The sequence below is a fragment of the Carlito syrichta genome, unplaced genomic scaffold (assembly GCF_000164805.1).
Source record: "Carlito syrichta isolate Samal-C Ts95f unplaced genomic scaffold, Tarsius_syrichta-2.0.1 Scaffold308185, whole genome shotgun sequence".
Taxonomy (NCBI): Eukaryota; Metazoa; Chordata; class Mammalia; order Primates; family Tarsiidae; genus Carlito; species Carlito syrichta.
In genome coordinates, this window is record NW_007252281.1 from 183,384 (window position 1) to 205,051 (window position 21,668).

General features: G+C 48.3%; 1 protein-coding gene across 1 annotated transcript in view; it reads right to left on the bottom strand.

Moving 5' to 3' along the window:
- Window positions 1-17,564, bottom strand: part of CRACR2A (calcium release activated channel regulator 2A) — an 83,553-nt gene extending 65,989 nt beyond the window's left edge. Inside the window, exons 1-3 of the mRNA XM_008065181.1 lie at window positions 17,349-17,564; window positions 6,098-6,209; window positions 5,212-5,395 (exon numbers count right to left, since the gene is read on the bottom strand). Of these exons, the coding sequence (XP_008063372.1) occupies window positions 5,212-5,395; window positions 6,098-6,209; window positions 17,349-17,564 (512 nt within the window). The remainder of the gene's footprint in view (window positions 1-5,211; window positions 5,396-6,097; window positions 6,210-17,348) is intronic.
- Window positions 17,565-21,668: the final 4,104 nt, after the last annotated feature.

Sequence of the window (21,668 nt, forward strand, 5' to 3'; positions counted from 1 at the left end):
CATGCCTGTAATTCTGGCTACTTGGAAGGCTGAGGCGGAAGGATCGCCGGAGCCCAGCAGGTCGAGGCTGCGGTGGCCGGGAGCGGCCACTGCACTCCAGTCTGGGCGACAGAGTGAGACTCCAACTCAAAACAAAAAAAAGTTGTCATCTCTCATTGCTAGCAGGAGACAGAATGTTGCAAAATCAAGTTTGAAAGCGAGATAACTATGAACAAGTAGAATTAAAGTGAAATCTCATAGGTCAATTAATTACAAATAAGCTATTCAACTTTATTCTAGCAAAGTAGAGAATAAAATATATCTTACCTCCCAAAACAACCAGGCTTTTGATTTCTTTAACTAATGGTCATATATATATATATATATATATATATATATATGTATGTATATATATATTCTAACACTTTATTCAGATTATCTATATAACAACACATAATAGCTAGCTCACTTCACTGTCTTCTCAAATGTTTATTACTTCTCAATGTTTATTACTTAAACATTCAGTTTCCTTTTTTTTTACTTTTATTTTTTTATTTTTGAGTTGGAGTTTCACTCTGGCATGCTCATGGCCACCCCAGCGCAAACCTGATGGGCTCAGGAGATCCTTCCACCTTAGCCTTCCAAGTAGCCGGAACTACAGGCATGCACTACCATGCCCAACTAATTTTTTGATTTATTGTAGAGATGAGGTTTCGCCGAGTTGCCTGGGCTGGTCTCAAATCCACAGGCTCAGGCAATCCACGCATCTCAGTCTCCCAAAGTGCTGGGATTACAGACTGAGCCACCGAGCCCGGCCAACATTCAGGTTCTTAATCTTTAAAGTTTCTAGCTATTGATAATGGAAGTCCTTCCTTGTCTTCCACCCTTTCAAGATAATTACATTTTGATTTTCTATTTTGTTAAATTTCGAACTTTCTGTAACATGCATTTCACATTTAATTTAATTATAGAAAATATCTTATGACCCCCATTTTATGAGGATAAGAGTATCTGTACACCCACACTTCTCTTCTACTCTTTCCAAAATTGATTTCTCTATTTCAGCCTTCTGCACCTTGACACTGTGTTCTTCAATTAGTGCTAAGTTTTAAAAGCTCTGCATGCTGATTCTAAAATATGACAATAAATAAATGCTTATACGATTATGGCTACATAAATAATATCCACTGAGGAACCAGACTTCTCCTGAAATTGCACCCTTGTTTGATTTATTTCCCTTTCTTGTCCTGCTTCCCCAAATACCTTACCAGTTTCTCCTGGGAGCGCTTCCTTAATAAATAACTTTAAAACAAAAACATAAATCTGAACTGTCCTCCATTAAATTCTAAGATCAGATGAGCTACCAGAGGGTAGCTATGACCGGGAACCCTCAGGATAAAGGATAAAAAATCCTTTGGGGCTCATGTAATACGCACTATGTTTGAAAAAACTTCCTCAGAAGTGATATTTGATAGCACCATGCTAGCAATGATCTTGGGGCATGGGAGTGATTCTCTGCACCCAGCAGAGAAGAGGTTCGCTGAGAAATGGACCTAACCCTGATGTTAGTTATCTGCTCATCCCTCTAATCCCAACTCCCTTCTACTTTTCCTTGTTCTGTCTCTTCCATCTTTTCTTCTTTTCATCGCATCCAAACATTTCCACCATCTCATTTCCATGCATCCATCCATCCACCCACTAATCAATCCATCACGTATCCTTCTGTCCGTCTGTCCGTCCGTCCGTCCATCCACCCAACCATCCATCCATCCACTAATCAATCCATCACGTATCCTTCTGTCTGTCTGTCCATCCGTCCGTCCATCCATCCATCCATCCACGAATCAGTCCATCCAATCATTCGTCCATCCATCCATCCCTCCATTCATTCACCCACCCACCCATTTCTCCATTGATCCAACTAGTATTGGTTATGACTTATTATAAATCTAGCACTGGACTCGAAGACACGAAGAAACCTGGGAAACCAGAGAAGAGCAGGTAAAGAGACTCTCTATTTCCCAGAATGAGTTCCATTCTCTCCCCTCCCTAGAACATGTTGTGGGTGCCTTCTTCATGACAGAGTTTGTTTATGTAGGTTAAACAGATGTCAAAAGACAAAGGGGTTCCAGAGAGACACGATGACAATCTCCCATCCCTGTGGCAGGTTGCTCCCTCCTGTGGACTGAATGCTTAGATACCCCCACAAATTCATTGGCTGAAGTCCTAATCCTCAAGGTGATGGTATTAGGAGGTGGGGGGTCTCAGGGGGGGGAGATTAGGTCAACAAGGCAGCACCCTTGTGAATGGGATTAATACCCTCTTTGAAAGGAGGCTTGGGGGAGCTCATCAGAGTTCCTTGGCCCTTAGGACACAGAGAGATGGCAACTATCTCTGCACCAGGAAAAGTGACCTCACCAGACACCAAATCTGTTGGGCCTTGACCTTGGACTTTCTATTTCTAGAATCGTAAGAAGTACACTTTCGTTATTTATAAGGTACTCAGTCAATGACAGTTTATTATAGCAACCCAAGCAGACTAAGACGCTCCCTCATGAAGCAAATGCATCATCATGAAATCAGGGGTCCTTGCTAGCCTCGGGCTGTCTGTCCACATCTGCAGTGTTCCTCTTGGAGCCGACTGGGCCAAAGCCCCTGGTGAGATCTGCAGACCCACTCGAGCCCCTTCCAGTGCTGTTTGGAATGACTTCGTTATGGCCACATTACCTCACCCCAGATTTCTGGAGAAGGGACAAGTCTTTCAACTTTTGATGAAAAACAAGCCAAGGCCCATTAAGCTGCCAGATCACTCAGCCAATTAGACCACCAAGAAAAGTTGGGAGTCCAAATGTCCCATCTACCACTTCTGGACCACACTGAGGCTTCCCCACAAGGGAGGGGGTACATATACAGGCTAGAACAGATTCTGGGAGGCCAGTCGATCAACTCTCTGCTTCTGGAACATCACGCAAACCATTCTGCCAAGTGAAATCAGTCTTCACAGCCTTCTCTGTTCCCTTATCTGGGGTCCCACGGTCATGAACAATTCCCTCACGCTGCAACCGAAGCCAATTTCAGGGAGGCTGGAAATTGCCGGTCACCTTCTTCTGCAGATCAGTTTTTATCCGTCCCTCATCAACCTCCCCGAAGCCTTCTCTTCTCCAGCATATCTCATTTTGGCTCAGTTCTGCACAGACCTTTGACATAGATCCTTAGGGAAACAGCTGGAGCGTTCCAATTTAAAAAGCCCTGCCAAGGCAGCAGCTGCCCTGGCTGTGGGTGGTGGGCGGAGAGCCCCCTTTCTTTCTATTTTTTTTGAGTTGGAGTCTCACTCAGTCGCCCAGACTGGAGTGCAGTGGCCGCTCCCGGCCACCGCAGCCTCGACCTGCTGGGCTCCGGCGATCCTTCCATCTCAGCCTTCCGAGTTGCCAAAATTACAGGTGTGTGCTACCACGCCCGGCTGATTTTTTGATTTATTGTAGAGATGAGGTCTCGCTGCCCAGGTGGGTCTCGAACCCGCGGGCTCTGGCAATCCACTCTCCTCAGCCTCCCAAAGGCGCGGGATTACAGGCTGAGCCACCGAGCCCGGCTCCCCCTTTCTTTCTTTACAGGGTCCCGGCTCACCCACACGGCACTCTCCTTCCCCATCCTCCATCGGGAGACTTCACACGGTCAGCAGCAGTGGCTGTGCTCTGGTCTCTTGACCTTGGAGAAGCTGACTCAGGTCGTCTGACTAATGAGCTGTCCCCACCCCACCCGGTTGTCCGCACCCCTCTCCACCTGTCCACCTGCACCCCTGCTGATCCATGCCTGCCCCAGCCCCTTTGAGGATTTCAGCAGAGCTGCTGCTGGTCTCGAGTTCCATTCCCCATTCAGAGCCTCCCTGGGGGTCCCTCCTAGGCCTCCGCCCAGCCCTCTTTCTCAGCAGTCACTTTTGCAGCCTTTCTCAAGCTCTGCCACAGTCTTCCAAGCGGTTTGCCAGAAACTTCCTAGAATTTTGGCCTGCAGGTCATACATGGGCCTCTTCTCTCTGTTTCCCCCTCATTCCTTTCTTCCACAGTCCTGTCTCTTCCCAAACTCAGGAAGCATCAGCTACAATCACCTGGGCATTCCCACCCTGCGGGAAATACACACCCCACCCAAGTCCTGGAGACCCAGAACTGAAAAGCCCAAAGGCAATGGGAAAGGGACACGTAGTGTTACATGTTTTTGAGAGCCACTGTCTGGTTCCTACACAACCATATCACATTTTATTATCTTATTTTACTTTACTTTAAATGTGAGGGCTTACTTACATCCATGTGTCATTTTTTTTTTTCAGTTGGGGTCTCACTCTGTCACCCAGGCATGATCATAACTCACTGCAGCCTTGACCTCGTGGGCTCAGGTGATCCTCTGCCTCAGCTTCCTAAGTAGCTGAGTACAGGTACACGCTACCATGCCTGCCTAATTTTATAATTTTTTTTGTTGAGACAAGATCTTGGCACGTTGCCCAGGATGGTCTCAAACTGCTGGGCTCATGCAGTCCTCCTGCCTCAGCTTCCCAAATGGCTGGGATTACAGGCATGAGTCACCACACCTGACCCCACGTGTCTCTTTAATCCAAAACACTTTTTTGGGGGAAAAAATTGGTTATTATGTTTTGTTTGAAGTTGCAATCATCTAAAATCTTCCAAGTGATGGGCTAGTAAAAATTGGGTCATTTCCCACCTCGGCTTCTTGGGCAGATTTGGTGTGTAGGCACTCAATGTGCAAACGCCTCCCCATGGGGAGCCTTTGCCAGGAAAGCACCCATAGGTGGGGACAGCTGGGATGCACTAGCCCTAGAGACCTAGGACTGGCTCTGCTGGAGGTGAACATGCTGGTGGAGCTGATGGCCATGGGCTGCCCTAGGGAGAGTTCTCTGGGAAGCCCTAAGGGCTTGGTACAGACCTTTGATGTGTGAACACCACTGGGGGACCGAGGCCAAGGGTATGTATCGCAGGAACTGACGGGAGTAGAGGGTGAGAGAAAATAGGAACATTTCCTGGAGAAAAATAAGTCAAAAGCAGAGACAGAGGCCGACACACGGACAGGCCGTGGCAAGAGCGAGCTGTAGGAAGCGAGGCTCCTCGCTAGCACCAAGAGTGAGGACGGGCACTGCGTGTCTCACAAACGTGAAACGCTGAATGGGCGTGTGAAGGGGGCCATTCTAGACGGGGCTTCACCCCCCAAGGCACCGTCACCACTTACTCTTCCAAAACCTTCTGGGTCCCAAGTCTGTCCATCAGCCTCTGGAATTGGGACTCCTCATCTTCATCCATGTCTCCCAGGGCCTCGCCCCCTCTGGACTGATACACCTTCTCTTCCTGGTGCTGGGCCCCCTGCTCGCCTGGGTCTTCCTGGCTTGGGCTATTCTGACTGAAGAAGAAGTGACCTGGGGGGGAGGGGAGTGCCAGGCACAAGAATCTGAATTAGACCACACGTACCCAGGAGGAGCTCAGCTTTCTCAGCTGCCAGGAATCATCTGAGGTTCATCTGGGAGAAGAAAAAGGCAAAGCAAAGAAGCAAAGCTCTGGGGACATCGTGTCCTGGATTTTGTGTCTTTTCCACTCCCACAAGCATCTGGCCAGAGCTGCCAGAACCTGGGAAAGACAGAACGTCGGGCGGCTATGGTGGTTCCTTCGTGGTCCTCAATTTTGACTTCTGGCTTAGAACACACCCTTTTGATTTCTCTTTAAGCAACAAGACCTTTCCCTCCATTGCACCCCAGCAGCCTGACTGCGTAGACTCCATCTTGCTATCCTAGTCATCCCCCAGCTAGCATCTAGACTTCACAATGACAAGTTTCTTATACTCCCTAGTATTACAGCAATCTGTCTTATCTCCCCGAGTCACTTTGAAGCTCCTGAAGGTCAGAAAAGGCACCCGATGCTTCTAATAAAATCAGATGACCCTTTGCGTGAGGCAGATGGATGATAAAATGTGCCTGTTGATTTATCAAACTCTGGATCCCTGGAAGGAGGGTGTGAAAGCTTGTTCTCCATGGTTCCCCAGATGTGGAGGGAACAGGAATGCCCCTTATACAGCTTTAGGTAGACCTGTAACCCTGGGGTCCCCAGCAACCATCAGAACTTACTAAATCCAGTAGTGAACTCTTCTGGAGTCAGAAAGCCGTTGCCATCAGCATCCAGGGCATCAAACACATCCTCCAGCTCCTCCAGGCTGAGCGGCAACTCCTCATGGAGCCTCTGAAAGCAACCCAGACTGCACTGGTTAGCACTCGAACGTTCACGGGGGCTGACCTGGGACTGCAGAGTCCTCTGCCAAAAAATGTCTAGAGCTTGACTCAATCCTACAAAAGCCAAAAGCAAGCTTCTGCATCCAGACCGCCCTCCCATCCTTCTCCTCCTTTGCATATCAGAATAGTTACCATTGATTGGGTGCCTACTAATGTGCTAGGCAACTTGCCAGGTGATTGACAAATAAACAGATAAGTAAATATCGATCTATCTGTCCATTCATCCATCCACCCACCCACCCACCCACTTATCTATCAATCATCTATCTTTATCTGTCATCATCTATGTCTATTTACTTACCCACCTGCCTTTGTCTAGCCATCATCCATTATCTAGCCATCATCCGTCTATCCAGCCATTAACTACCTATGTATCTATCTGTCTATTGTCTATATATCATCTATTTATCTACTTACCTATCTATCCACTATCTACCCATTCATTCATACATCTATCTGTCTGTCTATCTATCTATCTATCTAATCTGTCTTCATTTGATTCTCATGGCAACCCTTTGAGGTAGGCATCACTATCCCCATTTTACGGATGAAGTCTGAGATTACATTGCCCTTCTCAAAGCTACATGGCTAGCAATGACACAGCCAGGAGTCAAATCCAGGTCTGATTACAAAGCTGGCACTCTCAACATCTGTACAGGCCCAAATACTTGTAGAATAATGCCCACACAGTGGTTCCCTGCTCTCTGCTGGCTGACAATTCATTCCTGAGATGATGTCAACTGCCATTGGCTTAAGGTATCAACCCCCCAAGAGTACCTGTGCTGCAAAGGGGGACTGGACAAGATCTCCTGGTCATAAACAAACACTGAGCTTGAGTCCTGGGCTGACCAGGACTTCACCAGAAGGGAAGGGCAGAGACCATCCAACGGGACAAGGAGCAGAGTGACCGAGCTGTTGATATGCCCCGCTTCTGCCTGGTGTGCCTGGTTCCAGGCCATGGCTAATTTGCATAGTTGGATCCAGTGTCCTTTTATGCCCTAAGAATCTAAATCTCTAGATGAGAACTCCCCAGGGGAGTTCATGATAACCCAGCCGACCATCTTTCTTCCTCCCGGTTACCCAAGGGGTAACTGCTCAAAACTGCCTGATTGTAAGTAATTGACAGCTGAAGACAGTGGATTCAGGGCTTTATAGGAAGAAAGGCATACAAGGGGGGGGGGGGGGCTAAAAAAAACCCAGAATTTATTTGTAAAAAATTGTGTATTTATTCTCACATGTTTAAACTTCATTCACCTTCAAAGTATTCTCTGTTGGATGCACTACACTGATAGTGATGCTTTTTCCACTGCTCAAAACAGTCTTTGAACTTGTTCGTTTTGATGCCTTTCTGTGCTTCTGCTGTTTTCTGTTTCACTTCTACGTGGGCAAAGCATGTCCGTTTGAGGACTTTTTCCATCCAGGGAAACAAAAAAAAAGTCACTCGGGGTGAGATTGGGTGAATAGGGAGGGTGGAGCACAGGGGTCACGCCATTTTTGGTAAAAAAAAAAAAAACACAAAACAAAAACTGCTGAACACTCTGTGCAGCGTGGGCAGGTGCGTTGTCATGGTGGAAGAACCAGTCACCTGTTTGCCACAACTCGGGACGTCTCTTCCAGAAATCAGCCTCTTACAACAATGCTAGCTGGTACACTGATGCCAGTGGGTTCCCAGAACACTCACCTAGCAGGGGAAGCCTGTACTACAAGGAGCCCACCCTCCAAAAGATAATTCTGGGATTTCTGGGGTCCCACCTCGTATATATACCATCTGAACGACAGAAAGGAGCTGGCAGGTGTGGAAGCCCATAACCTAACCGTCAGGAACACTTGGCTCCATCCTATGGCAGTCTTTGAGCTGATTAGCCATGAAGTGTAATTTGGCAGGTACACACATTAAGGGAGACTGTGATGCATTTGAAAGCGAGAAGATGGGATGATGTGGAAGCCATTTGGAAGAGCTGAATTAAATATGATTGGCTTTTTCAAAAAAGGAAGGAGAGCGAGTGAGTATAGACAGACTCTGGAAGTGCACCTGCTTAGCATTCAGAAAAATCTCTGGCTTCTCAAAAACCCATAAACCAGCTGTCTCAAAAGCCACAGTAGGACAACATGGGGTGAGGAGGGAGTCAATTTGGCAAGCAGGAAGTTGATTGGCTCCATCTGAAACAGAAGACATCACACGGGAGGTAGGGGATGTTCCAAGATGATGCCACGCCCAGACTCCAGCCCTTTCCTTGGGATAATCCATCCTTTCTCCTCACCCTCAGCCTAGAATCGCTAGATCTGATCTGAAACGTGATATATCACACTATGCTGGAGCGGGCACTGAGCTGGAAGAAACTTCCAGAGTTCAGGGGGACCCTCAACTTGCTTTTAACCCAAACCACTCCCTCCCCAACACTTTTCTCTTGTTAGTGTCACCCAGGAAAGGCTATTTCCTAGCTCCCTGTAGGCACCATTCCCAAATCTAACCACGCTTCCTACCCCCAGTCTCTTCTATTATCTAATCCCAGTCCTCCTTGTGTGCATCTCAAGCCAGTTTCCTCTTCCTGCTGTCAGCAAGGATGGGGGACAGTGGCACGCTCCCGGCCACCGCAGCCTTGACCTGCTGGGCTCCGGCGATGCTCCCGCCTCAGCCTTCCAAGTAGCCGGAACTATAGGTGCACATTGCCATCCCTGGCTAATTTTTGACTTATTGTAGACATGAGATCTCGCCAAACTTGGGTCTCGAACCCACGGGCTCAGGCAATCCTCTCGCCACAGCCTCCCAAAGTGCTGGGATTACAGGCTGAGCCACCGAGCCCGGCCAAGTCTTTTAATCTTAACAGCCGTAATCATCTTTCATTTAGCTCTCTTCTCGGGGCCTACAGAGTCAGGTAAAAACAGCTTATTCTGCTGGCGTCCCCTGGGCACCTGGTGCTGCCTATATTTTTAAATAAGTGAGATAAGCAGGGCAGAGAGGGGCAAGATGATTTCTTCCACAGTGTGACGGGTCCATGAGATGCTGAGATAAGCCTAAAAGTCACAGTGGAGGCTGGAGCTGGGAGAGGAACCAACATCCCCTTCAGGGCTTGAGCCATAGTCTAAGGGTTCTCGAGTGCATTTGTTCTGTAATTCCCCAGTTACCTCTTGTGAGGTAATGTCCAAACATCGGCCCTTTTTCTCTATATCTGACTTCTTTCTGTCCCTCCCCCAGGAAGCAGCCCTGGCCAAGGCTGGCCTCTGCAGGAGAAGCATATTCCCAAAGACGAACCGGAGGGTGCAGGTGATTGAGCAGAGTTGAGGACAAAGTGGGCTATACCCTGACTCACAGTGATCGTAACCACCATGTAGCAAGTTGAATAATTAACTTGCTTGACTACAAAATTGCTTGCTGTATGGTCCCAAGGTGTGGATTCTTTCTTCACTGACCTCCTGGGTAGAAACTTTCTTCACTGATCAACCGCCATCAATGCCTCCTGTAAGTTCTAATTAACCAATGTCTTTCCCTGCTGGACCTCTGGGTGACTTCTTTGGAATATGTAAAGAACCTTATACTCAAGCCCTCTCAGATCTGGGGCCGCCACGTTGCATCTCTTCACACCTACCCACCTGCCAGCACCACCGCTGTTAGAACAAAGCTCAAAGTCTTCCTTGGTGGTGCTACCAGAGTCTGCCTTCCAGAGACCCTGTTCCACTCATAGCATCCCCACACACCTGGAAGAGCAGGCAGGGGAAAGGAGGGAAGATGTCCACCTGATCTCCTCACCCTGCCCACGGTCCAAGGCGCTCTTCAGAATTCCAGGCTCCTTTAAACCCCAGCATTCCTCCACTGTCTTCAGCTCAATTCCTTCTTCACTCTCAGCTCCCGTGTTACTCCCTCAGTGAGACCATTACACCTCCCATCTGAGGTCATATCACGCGGGCTCCCAGAACTACATTTCTCCACTCATATGTCTCATCTCTGTTTGAAACTTAAATACTGAGAGAGGCGATTCATCAATGTGTGTCTACTCCCTCGGTGTTTTCAGAAGAGGAATGTCATTCGTGACTCACCATCATGTCCCCAAGATCCAGCCCAATGCTGACACACATGGAGCATTTAGGTATGTGTTGAATGAAGGTACAAGTCAGTGTGTGATTAAGAGTGAAGCAGAGATCCTGCACGCCTGTCCACAGAGCATGGTCTAGACGCCCACACGCCACATCCTGCCCAACCCAAATGCTAGTTCTCAGGGAGCTTTCATCGACGGAGACCTGGACCAGGAAGCATACTGCAGCTCTCAGGCTCAGATTCCAGAGTCTGGGAAAGCTATGTCTTCTGTTGTGCGCCAGCCAGACTCCTTTACCTTCCTGGTCACCAGTGCGTTGACATGCCTCGTGTAGTTTAAAGCACCTCGTGTAGTTGCACAGCCTCAAACACGCATAAACAAAACTTTCACTAGAGAGAAAACCAGAGGAGACCCATCTTTATGGCCAGAACTGCACTCTCCCTCCTTCTGGACATCCACTGCATTCTGTTCCAGCCTCCATTCCAGCACCAACCACTTCCTCCCCTGTGATACCGCTCTGCCTCTGTCAAACCGACTAGCTACAGGATGCGAGTGCAAGGTCTGGGAGGGCAGGATCTACCTTTATGCTGCTTGTGCTTTGATGTGCTTGGCTTGGGCTGATTGCTCGGGGTAGACCAAGGTTTCTCAGCCTCTGCACGACTGCCCTCTTGGAGTGGATGATAGCTGGGTGACAGGCGGTGGGGAGGGGGTGGAATGGGGGGAAGAGTAGAGACTGTCCTGTGCCTTACGGTGTGTTTCCCAGCATCCCTAGCCTTAACCTATTAGAGAGATGCCCCTAGCACCTCCCTCATTAGTCACTTTGGTCAAAAATGTCTCCAGACACTGTCATATGCCCTCTAGGAGGCAAAATCGCTGCCAATCATATAGACAGGACACAAACAAGAATAGTAACTGCTGGATACGAGTGGAAGATTCCTTTCTCAGCAGAAATGTCCTTTCTTTTTCCCTGAGGCAGGGCAGAAGACTCACTTAAAATCACAATGTGATGGAGTAGCCACTGTGAAAAGCAGTATCATGTTTCCTCCCAAAGTTAGAAAAACAGAATCACCATATGGTCCCGCCATTCCTCTTCTGAGTATATACCCAGAAGAATTGAAAGCATGGACTTGGGCATTCATGTCCCTAGCCGCCTTACTGACACACAACCACTGGGTAGAAGCAACCCAGTGACTACTGACGGGTGAATGAGTAAACCAGATGTGATATACACCTACAACGGCTGTTATTCAGGAAAAAAAGGAGATATTGACCCTTGCTACAACATGAACCTTGAGGACATCAGACTAAGTAAAATAAGCCAGTCACAAAAGGACAGATATTATGTGAGTCCGCTTACATGAGATACCAAGAACAGTGAAATTCACCGAGACAGAAAGTGGACTGACAGTTGCCAAGGGCTGAGGGGAAGAGGATTGGGGACTTATTGTTTAATAGGTACAGAGTTTCAGTTTTGCAAGATACAAGGAGTTCTGGGGATGGATGGTGGCGACGATTGCACAACAAAGTGAAGGTATTTAATGCCACTGAACTGTACACTTAAAAATGGTTACGATAGAAAATTTTGTGTTATATGTATTTTCCCACAGTTAGAATCACAGTGTAAAGGACTGGGCTGAGACATGGTACACACGCGGATTCCCAGGTCCCAGTCTTAGGGCTAAGTGTTCTCTATGCTTAAGCCCCCTTAATTCCCTTCTAAAGCTGGGAGGTAGCTATTAATTATTCACAGCTGAGAAACTATAACCCAGGCGGGTTAAGCAACTTCCACAAATTCATACCATTAGTAAGTTGCAGATTCAAGATTAAAACCCAAATCCATTTACTACAAAAATCTTTTAAAGTTTCCGGATTAACCAAAATTGGGAGTTAGTCAATTGTTTCTGTAAAGAGCCAGAGACGACGTATTTTATGCTTTGCGAGTCACTTGGTCTTTGTCACATCTACTCTGCCACTGTAATGAAAGCAGCACGAACAACATCTAAAGGGACGAGCAGAGCTGTTCAACAAAACTTGACTCACAAAACAGCTAGTGGGGCAGATTTGGTTAGTTGACCCCTAAATGACTTTTGTTGTTGTTGTTGGAGTCTCACTCCATCGCCCAGGCTGGAGTGCAGTGGCACGCTCACAGCTACCGCAGCGTCGACCTGCTGGCTCCAGCAATCCTTCCGTCTTAGCCTTCCAAGTAGCAGGATCTACAGGTGCACGCTACCATGTCCATTTAATTTTTTGTATTTATTGCAGAGATGAGGGCTCGCCAAGTTCCCCGGGCTGATGACTCCTTTTTGAGTTGGAATCTCACTCTGTCACCCAGGTTGGAATGCAGTGGCATGATCAGCTATCGCAGCCTCTACCTCCTGTGCTCAGATGATCCTTCTGCCTCAACCTCCCAAATAGCTGAGACTACAGACATGCACCCTTACACTTGGCTAATTTTTCTGATTTTTTTGTAGAGATGAGGTCTCACTAAGTTGCCCGGGCTAGTCCTGAAATCCCGGGCTCAGGCAATCCTCTTGCATCCGCCTCCAAAAGTGCTGGGATTCCAGACATGAGCCACGGTGCCTGGTCACCCAAAGTATTCTTAAGCTTGGCTAAGCCAGGAATTCTGGGCAGTGTTGGGGAGGTAAGTGCCTGCTGTAGGTGGACAACCTTCTTACTCCTCCCGAAAATTCAGTGAAACAGGGTTTTTGAGGCACTAGGTTTGCTCAGAAAGATCTCCTACCCTTCCTGCCCCCATCTCCCTCTTCCAGCTGACAAAGTCCCTTTGTGTCCCTGTCTGTCCTTCTGTCCCTTGGGGCATGGCTGACTCAGCCCAATGGAAGCCTCTAGGGTACTGCACCAGAACCAACCCTGCAAAGCAATATCGACTCCACTTCTGCCGGAAAGGTCCCCAGGAAGGCCAGGACGCCCCTCGTGGATGATGGTATAAGACCTGAGGCCGGGCTCAGTGGCTCAGCCTGTAATCCCACGCCTTTGGGAGGCCGAGGTGAGTGGATTGCCTGAGCCCGCGGGTTCGAGACCTGCCTGGGCAGTGAGACCTCATCTCTACAATAAATCAAAAAATCAGCCGGGTGTGGTAGCACGCGCCTGTAATTCCGGCTACTCGGAAGGCTGAGGCGGAAGGATCGCCGGAGCCCAGGAGGTCGAGGCTGCGGTGGCCGGGAGCGGCCACTGCACTCCAGTCTGGGCGACCGAGTGAGACTCCAACTCAAAAAGAAAAGAAAAAAAAAAAAGACCTGAGGAACCAACAGCGAGACTGAGGACTCCCTAAACTCAGCTTATGAGGTCAGCACCCACCAGTGGCCCTCCCTGGAGCAGCATGTCTGCATGTGGAGCCCGTGTACTCCTTCTCCCTCTGTACTGTCCCCCACCCTTGGCCCACGGCCTGTCCTTCCCTCAGGACCATCCTTTGCCGTCAAGGACCTTTTCTGGTGGCTGAATTTGCATGTACCTGGAAGATGCAAGCTCTCCCCTTCCAGTTCTTACAAGGCTGTGCTGGGAGCCGAAGGGGTCGAAGGTCAGGGTGGCCCGATCCAAGGGGCCGGACACCAGCCCAAGGGATGACCACACCACCCCGCCGCTATGTGTCCTCTGCAGAGGCCTGCGGGCCTGTCCCTGCGTAACTAGGGAGCTAGCGGGCTTCCACAGAGAGCCAGAGCTGACGATGAGAGGGCTGCCTTGTGTCTTCACACATCTCTCCCCGTCCATCTCCTCCAGACATGGCCGGCGACAACAGACGGAGACAGCGTTTCGACGAGCCTTGCCCTCTCTCGACAGCACTCGCTCGGCCCGAAGGATTGAAAATGTCAAACGATTCATTGTCCACAGGGTCAGAAGAACTTCAGAAAGTTAAGCAGACAGCAGCATTAAGTCCCTCTGATGCACAAGAATCTGCTTGTCTGTTCCTCTGTCCTCCTGCTTGGATCAGGATCAAGGTCAAGGGAGCAAGACTCAGGCGGTATCTTGGGGACTTGATGTTTCTGGCTACTTTCCAAGTCAAATACAAGGGATCTCTTTAAAAACGTAGCCGGGCTCGGTGGCTCAGCCTGTCATCCCGTGCCTTTGGGAGGCCGAGGTGAGTGGATTGCCCGAGCCCACGGGTCTGCGACCCGCTTGGGCGGCGAGACCTCATCTCCACAATAAATCAAAAAATCAGCTGGGCGTGGTAGCGCACGCCTGTCATTTCGGCTACTTGGAAGGCTGAGGCGGAAGGATCGCCGGAGCCCAGCAGGTCGAGGCTGCGGTGGCCGGGAGTGGCCGCTGCACTCCAGTCTGGGCGACAGAGTGAGACTCCAACTCAAAAAACCCCCCCAAAAACGTATACTTAGTTCAAAGTCTCCATGTCTTTTCCTCCCTTCATTAGAGAGTGAGGTTCAATCTGGATGAGTTACTTATGTAAGTAAGTCCTCACATGTATCCCACAATTCTAAAATTAAAAAAAAAAAAAAAAAGTCCTAACCAGCCAAAAGTCTCCAGAGTCCAGAAAGCTTGGGCTGTAGGAAGAATAGCCCTTTTAGTGAGGGGGCTTTGAGCCACGGAAGTCAAGGAAATCTGAGACAACACTTTGTTCCACTAAAAATAACCCAAAACGACAAGGGTAACCTGCTCTTAGGATGAAACGCCATGAGTGTGAAATGACAATTTCGACTTGAGGAACTGTTGGAATTTGGGAATTCTTATCGTTTAAGATGTGTTGGTGAATTTTCATGATGCATTTGGTTACATCAATTTAATTGTGTCTGAATAAACCTGACTTTATGTATTTATTTATTTCTTTATTTTTGAGTTGGTGTCTCACTCTGTCGCCCAGACTGGAGTGCAGCGGCTGCTCCCGGCCACTGCAGCCTCGACCTGCTGGGCTCCGGCGATCCTTCCGCCTCAGCCTTCCGAGTAGCCGGAATTACAGGCACGTGCTACCATGCCCGTGATTTATTGTAGAGATGAGGTCTCACTGCCCGGGAGGGTGTCGAACCCACAGGCTCAGGCAATCCACTCACCTTAGCCTCCCAAAGGCGCGGGATGACAGGCTGAGCCACCAAGCCCAGCAAACCTGACTTTAAAACAAAATAAGAAGGAGTGGTTCCAATGAGACCCCCTCAGGCTATACACAGCGAGAGTCCCGAGGCTCACGGTACACGTGGCCCTGAGTTGCTGCAACTCCACAAGCGTGAATTCCCTTTACTTCCTTTCTAAAGGAAATAATCAAAAGTGAAGCATGCTTTTAAAACCATCCCCAGCAATCGCCACAACTACAGACCCGTGAGTGACAATTAAGAGTCCACGACAGGGGTTCGTCAAAGGTTTTCTCAAACACACTGCATCGGCTTTGCATGAGGAGGGGGTCTTTGGGAATGGACCTCAGTGACACAAACTTATGGGGGCGTTGGTCACTGCAAGCAAGGGTGGGCTGCGCTCACTTGTGCCTGTGCCGGGGATGTTCCCAGATCGTTTTCCCCAATTTGTGCCATGACTGGAGAGAAGGTAGCCTGAGAAGCAGCATGAAGTCCCATCCTGTGGGGTCAGGGAGGGAAAGAATGGCCACATTTCATCTGGGTCACAAGGCCCCTCTCTCAACTTCCGTGCTTCGACGCTCACATCCACGAGTGGAGATGAACTGACACTAGTGGGGTCTACATTTCTCTGAAAAGCTAGCCTTTAAGAAAGAGAACCTGGCTATCATAGGCCATTCTCCAGGAGCACAGAGGCGCACCCCTCCAAAAAAGATGCTCTTGACGGAGTGAGCAACAGAAAGATTGGGGGCCAAAGATGTGCTTTCATGGTACTCTAGGGAAGCTTATGTTTATTTCCCCACATTAGGGTGAAATCTTGACCGCAGCATAAGAGACTTAGCTAAGAAACTGAGGGCCAGGTGCAGTGGCTCATGCCTGTAAATCCCAGCACTTTGGGAGGCAGAAATGAGAGAATCGCTTAAGCCTGGGCATTCAAGACCAGCCTGGGCAACATGGCGAGACCTCGTCTTTACAAAAAAAATTTAAAAATTAGCTTGGTGTTGCGGCCACATGCCTGAATCCCATTTACTTGGGATACTGAAGTGGGAGGATGGTTTGAGCCCATGATGTCGAGGCTGTGGTGAGCCACAGTGGTGTCACTGCACTCCGGTCGGGGCAGCACAGTGAGACCCCGACATAAAAATAAATAAATAAGACACTGTGAAGATGTGTGACCTTAATGGGGAAAAGACACCAGACCAGGGTGGGCAATCCCTGACCCTGAGCTAACCCGGCCATCACGTACCTTTGTATTGCCTGTGAGCAATGAATTTTACATTTTTAAATGGTTGAAAAAATATCCAAAGAGTACTATTTGGTGACATGTAAAAATTATATACGATTCCGATTTCAGTGTCCACAAGTAAATTTGTGCTGGAATACCCATGTCCATCTGGAGATGTGTTGTCTACAGCCACTTTCCTGCTACTACCGCAGAACTGAGCCGTGTGACAGAGACCATGTGACCCCAAAGCCCATAAGATTTATCCCTCGGACCCTTATAGAGAGTTTGCTGAGCCCTGTCCCTGGCATGGAGGCTCTGCACCCCACCCTCTGGATAGGCTTCCAGGGGGTTAACTGTGATTGGGTTTGAGAGCAAGAGACAGAGGACCTCTGGAAACGCCTTCCTCCCGGGGTGTAGAGCCTGACACTGCCCCTGTCCCTAAGGCACACGCAGCAGAATGGCTTCCTAATAACTCAGGTTGGTGCCTTTCTCCCTTTAGTGCTAGAAGGTTTTTCCCTATGTCTTACTGAAGTCCCTTATGTCACGACCACCATTTCCCACAATCCTGGGGCGTTGCTGAGTCAGAGAAGAGAAACGGTTCCCCAGTCTGACGGCTAGGAGAGGCCAGGAAGAGAAGGGAGCCAGGAGATTGGGTTCCCAGGAGAGTGTCGTCTTCCTTCCAGGATAGAACTGGCGGCATCTTTTCTGCTAAGGCGGTCACCTCCCAGGGTGCGAGCCCTAACTCAAGACGAGGAGACCCGTGCCACGGGGCATTCTGTGGGCAACCTACCCCGGACCCCTCTTACCTGCAGGTCCCTCCTGGCGATGAAGCCCTTGCCTTCGGCGTCACAGGTCTGGAAGAACTCCTGGGCTTTCCTCAGCATGGCCAGCTGGCCCGGCGCCCGCTCTGGGGTCTCCCTCCACTCCAGGCTGTCCAGGGGGCCCGGGCAGGCCCTGCTCCCCTGAGAGCCCTGGCTGGGTCTCTGGGGTCCGGAGGCCACCCTCCCGTCAGGGGTGGCCATCCGGATTCGTCAGTGTCTCAGCCTTCCCAGAACCTGAACCTGGAAGACGGGAGAGAGAAGTGGGTGTGCTGGAATTGGGGCGAGGCTGCAAAAGAACAAGAGGGGTGGAGAGGGACGCCCAGGGCCACGCACCAGGGGGTGCTGACATCGCTCAGCAACCGTCTCTCAATTAGCGGAAGCTCAAGATGGCAGGGGGTGGGGTGGGGAGGGGCACCATGCTCACTCACAGACCAGTCATTCCATCAAAGGGAGAAGAGAAGAGAGTGGAGAGAAAACAGACGTTTCCAGATCGAAACGGTGGAGCAGGGAGAATGTGAAACCAATTTCCCCCAACTTGAACAGCCAAACGACAAGACAGATCCTGACAGACCCGGTGTCACATATGGAGCATTTACTTAGACACGGGCACCAAGTCATAGCCTCTTTCTACATTTTTCTTCACGTGTTATCATCTCCATTTTGCCAGTGAGAAGATTGAGGCACAGAGGGGTTGAGTGACTTACCCAACATCACACAGCAAGCTATCGCAAAATCTGAGACTCAAATTCAAGCTCTTAGAACTTGTATTTGATGTTAATCCCACCCCGTCCTGACTCCTCAGCAGCTGCACTCCTTCCTACAAAACTCACAGTCAAGTTCTGGGTGAGCTGTTGCCCAATGCTGTGGCCTCTGTCAGGGCAGTGAGCTCTGAAATTCATGCAGGAGAAAGTCCGCCCCATCCCCAGAGCCTCCTGTGGTCCTGAATTTGCCAGGCCAGGACTGGGGACACTTGAGGCTGTCTTCAGCCAAAACCAGATCACAAATTGCATGCCCCAATCGGATTCATAAAGCCTCTCAAGGAGTGTTTTCAGAGGATGTCATGCAGTATGATGTGGAATGTGGCTTCCAGTCCAGATCCCGCTGCTGCTGATATGACCAGGAGTAAGTCAGCACCTCTCTGAGCTTCAGTTTCCTCATCTGTACAAGGAGAAGACTGGACTCACTTGTCTTAAAGGTCACTTCTAAATCTGGCTTTGAAATCCCCCAAATCATAAAATCTTGTTAATGAAAACTGGGGTTAAAAGAAAATTACAATAATAATTTAATTTAATATCCTTGGATTTTTCCATCTGAAGACTTCTTGGAAGTAGCATAGGTCCAAATTTTAAAGACACGAGAGCGCTTGAATCTAAAACAGGTGTGCACTGAAATACAGTTTGTGGGGAATTGGGGAATGTGACCCCTGGGTCACATCTCCTATGCCCAGTGATTAAAAAGGTGGAAAATCAGAGCATTCCCAGGTAGGTTTCTCGAACTACCGGGGTCCGGGCCTCTGGCTCAGCTACACCACGTCCAAGGCAATCTAAAGTCTGTTGATTTCAGTCAACCCCTTGCACCTGCCAGATGCGTCAAACGCAGTGGGCCAGAACTGGACAACTCGCTGGCCTCAGGAATGACCCCTGTGTCTGGCAGCCTCCACGAACAGCAGACGGCACCTCTTGCGCTCCGCGGCGGGACGTGCAATTCCCACCCTGACCCCTTTGACCAGCCCTGCCCTTGGGAAATGCTCTTTCTTGTCACAGGCTATGTGGTGTCAACTGACCGTCACCTCTGTGTCTGCACGTTGTCCGCATGCATTGCCCAGCCCATCCATGTGCAGTGTGAGCTTTGGAGGAACTTCTGGATGGTGACGGCGGCACCATGCGCGCATCTATAAATACACCACATGCACAGAACAGTCTGCTGACTCCGTCTGCTAGATCTCTGCACCTGTGAGGCCCCGCTCCATTCACACCTGCTGCTGCCACGAAATGAGGCTAATATCTATCATTCCTCGAGGGCTTTTTCTCTTGCCAGGCCCTTAGCCTACCTCATCCTGTTGGAACTTGACGTCCTCCCACGGGTGGGGATGATGGGAATTTCTGTCATACCGGTGAGGACACTGAGTTTTGGGGAGGTTAAGGAATTCACATCAAGGCCCAGCGCAGTTAGAGACCTTGTTTATCCTTCGTATTGTGAGACCCAGTTGCGGGCTTGCTCTTTACAATCTACTCATCCCCAGCTGAGAGTGATCTAAGTCACCTCCCAGAGGCACAGTCATCATTTTAACAAGGACAGCTCTGTCCTTGCTAAAATGGCAGACGACCTGTGTTGAGGAAAGCCACCTACATGCTGCCTACAAGAAATGTCTCACTCACTCATTCAACCATTCATTTCTATCTACTGATTACCACGAAGCAGTCTCTGGGCGAACATCAAGGGATGCAGACATGAATAGGACAGGGCTCCTGCCCTGAATGGATGAGTCTCTGATGGTGGGATGTCAGTCCCCTGGCCCACCTTCCCTCTATTTCTGCCCACCTGGTCACAGGAGACGCGTGATATGAAAAAGCCAACCTAAGAGTTCCAAAGAAGCTGGCCACAAGCCACTGGTAGACAGCATATCATGTCTTGTTTATTTTAATCCAGTTTCTGGCTTAGAATATGGCATACAGTAGGTGCTCATTGACAGCTGAATGACAAGAACATCAATCTTTGGCTGAATTCCCTTCAAGGAAGCTTGAAAGCATTTGTATTTCATGTAGGTATATATATATATATAATAATCTCATAATGAGTAAGTCCAGACTTCTGTTTTGTTTCCAGAAAAGAATGAGTAGCCAGGACTGGATTTACTTTCCCGGCTGAAATAACTAAAAGTCCAGACAGAATATATTTTCTAAAATGATTTTTAAGACACTAGACATCAGGCAGTGAAGGATAGTGATTCTTTAGCAGGGCCAGGACTGTGGTGACCTGAGCAAAGTTCTTAAGGTGCAAAATTAAAGGAGTCATTTACTCCCCGGTGTTAACCCCGTACCTGCCCAACCCTGAGGAAGAGTGCCTTCCTAAAAGTGAGCTGCCTAGCATACAAAATCTAAGGTGGTATTCACTCTCAAAGTTGTGTGTCTGAGAGTGATGACTGTCTTTTAAATTCTTCACCCTCGGGACCTCATTTGCCTTACTCTTGTTCAAGCCCTGCTCCCAAGAGATAGGAAACAAACAGAAGAATCCCAAGTTTTCCCCATCTTATTGCCCGAGGAGTTTTTTGGCTGCAGAAGGAGAAGACACTCAGGGAGAGCCTGGCAGACTACCCATGTTGAGGAAACCCATGTTGAGGAAACCCATGTTGAGGAAACCCACCTATAGGCTGCCTACAAGAAATGTATTTTAAACACAAAGACACAAGCAGATTAACAGTAAAAGTTTGGCAAAAGACGTACCACATTAATGTTGGTTAAGAGGGCACTGCTTAATAATATCAGGCAAAGTAAATTGCAGAGCATAGACTACTAATGGGAAAAAGAAAGTCATTTTATAACGACAAGTCATTTCATGATGACAACAGGATATAACAGTCCTAAACATTTATGTGCCTAATGATAGAGCTTCAAAATACACAAAGCAAAAATGATAGAACTGCAAGGAGAAACAGGCAAATCACAATCATACTCAAAGATTTCAATAACTTGCTCTCAATAATTAATAAAACAAGTAGATAGAAATCAGTAGGGATATGGAAGATTTGAACAACACTATCAACCAACTTGACTTAATTGACATTTATAGAACACTCTACCCAACAAAAACTGAATACATTTTCTTTTCAAATGCACATGAAACGTTTACCAAGATAGTCCATATTATGGGTCAAAAAATAAGTCCTAACAAATTTAAAATGATCAATTAAAGTATGCACTCTGTTAATAATGAAATTCCATTAGAAACCAACAACAAAAAGACCTCTGGAAAATTTTCAAATATTTGGAAACAATATAACATGCTTCTAAATAAAAAAAAAAAGAAAAAGGAATTAAAAAAGTATTTTGAACTAAGTAAAAAAAAAACAACACAGTATATCAAATTTTTTGGGCTGTTGCTAAAGCAGTATTCAGGAAAAAATTTACTATACTAATTATATATCTTAGAAAATAAGAAGGGTTTCAAATCAATGACCTCAGATTATGACTTAAGAAACTAGACAAAATAAGTGCAAATTAAACCCCAAAATAAAGACAACAAAATTAATAATAAAGAGCAGCAAAGAAATCAATATACTAGAAAACAGAGCACCAATAAAAAAAA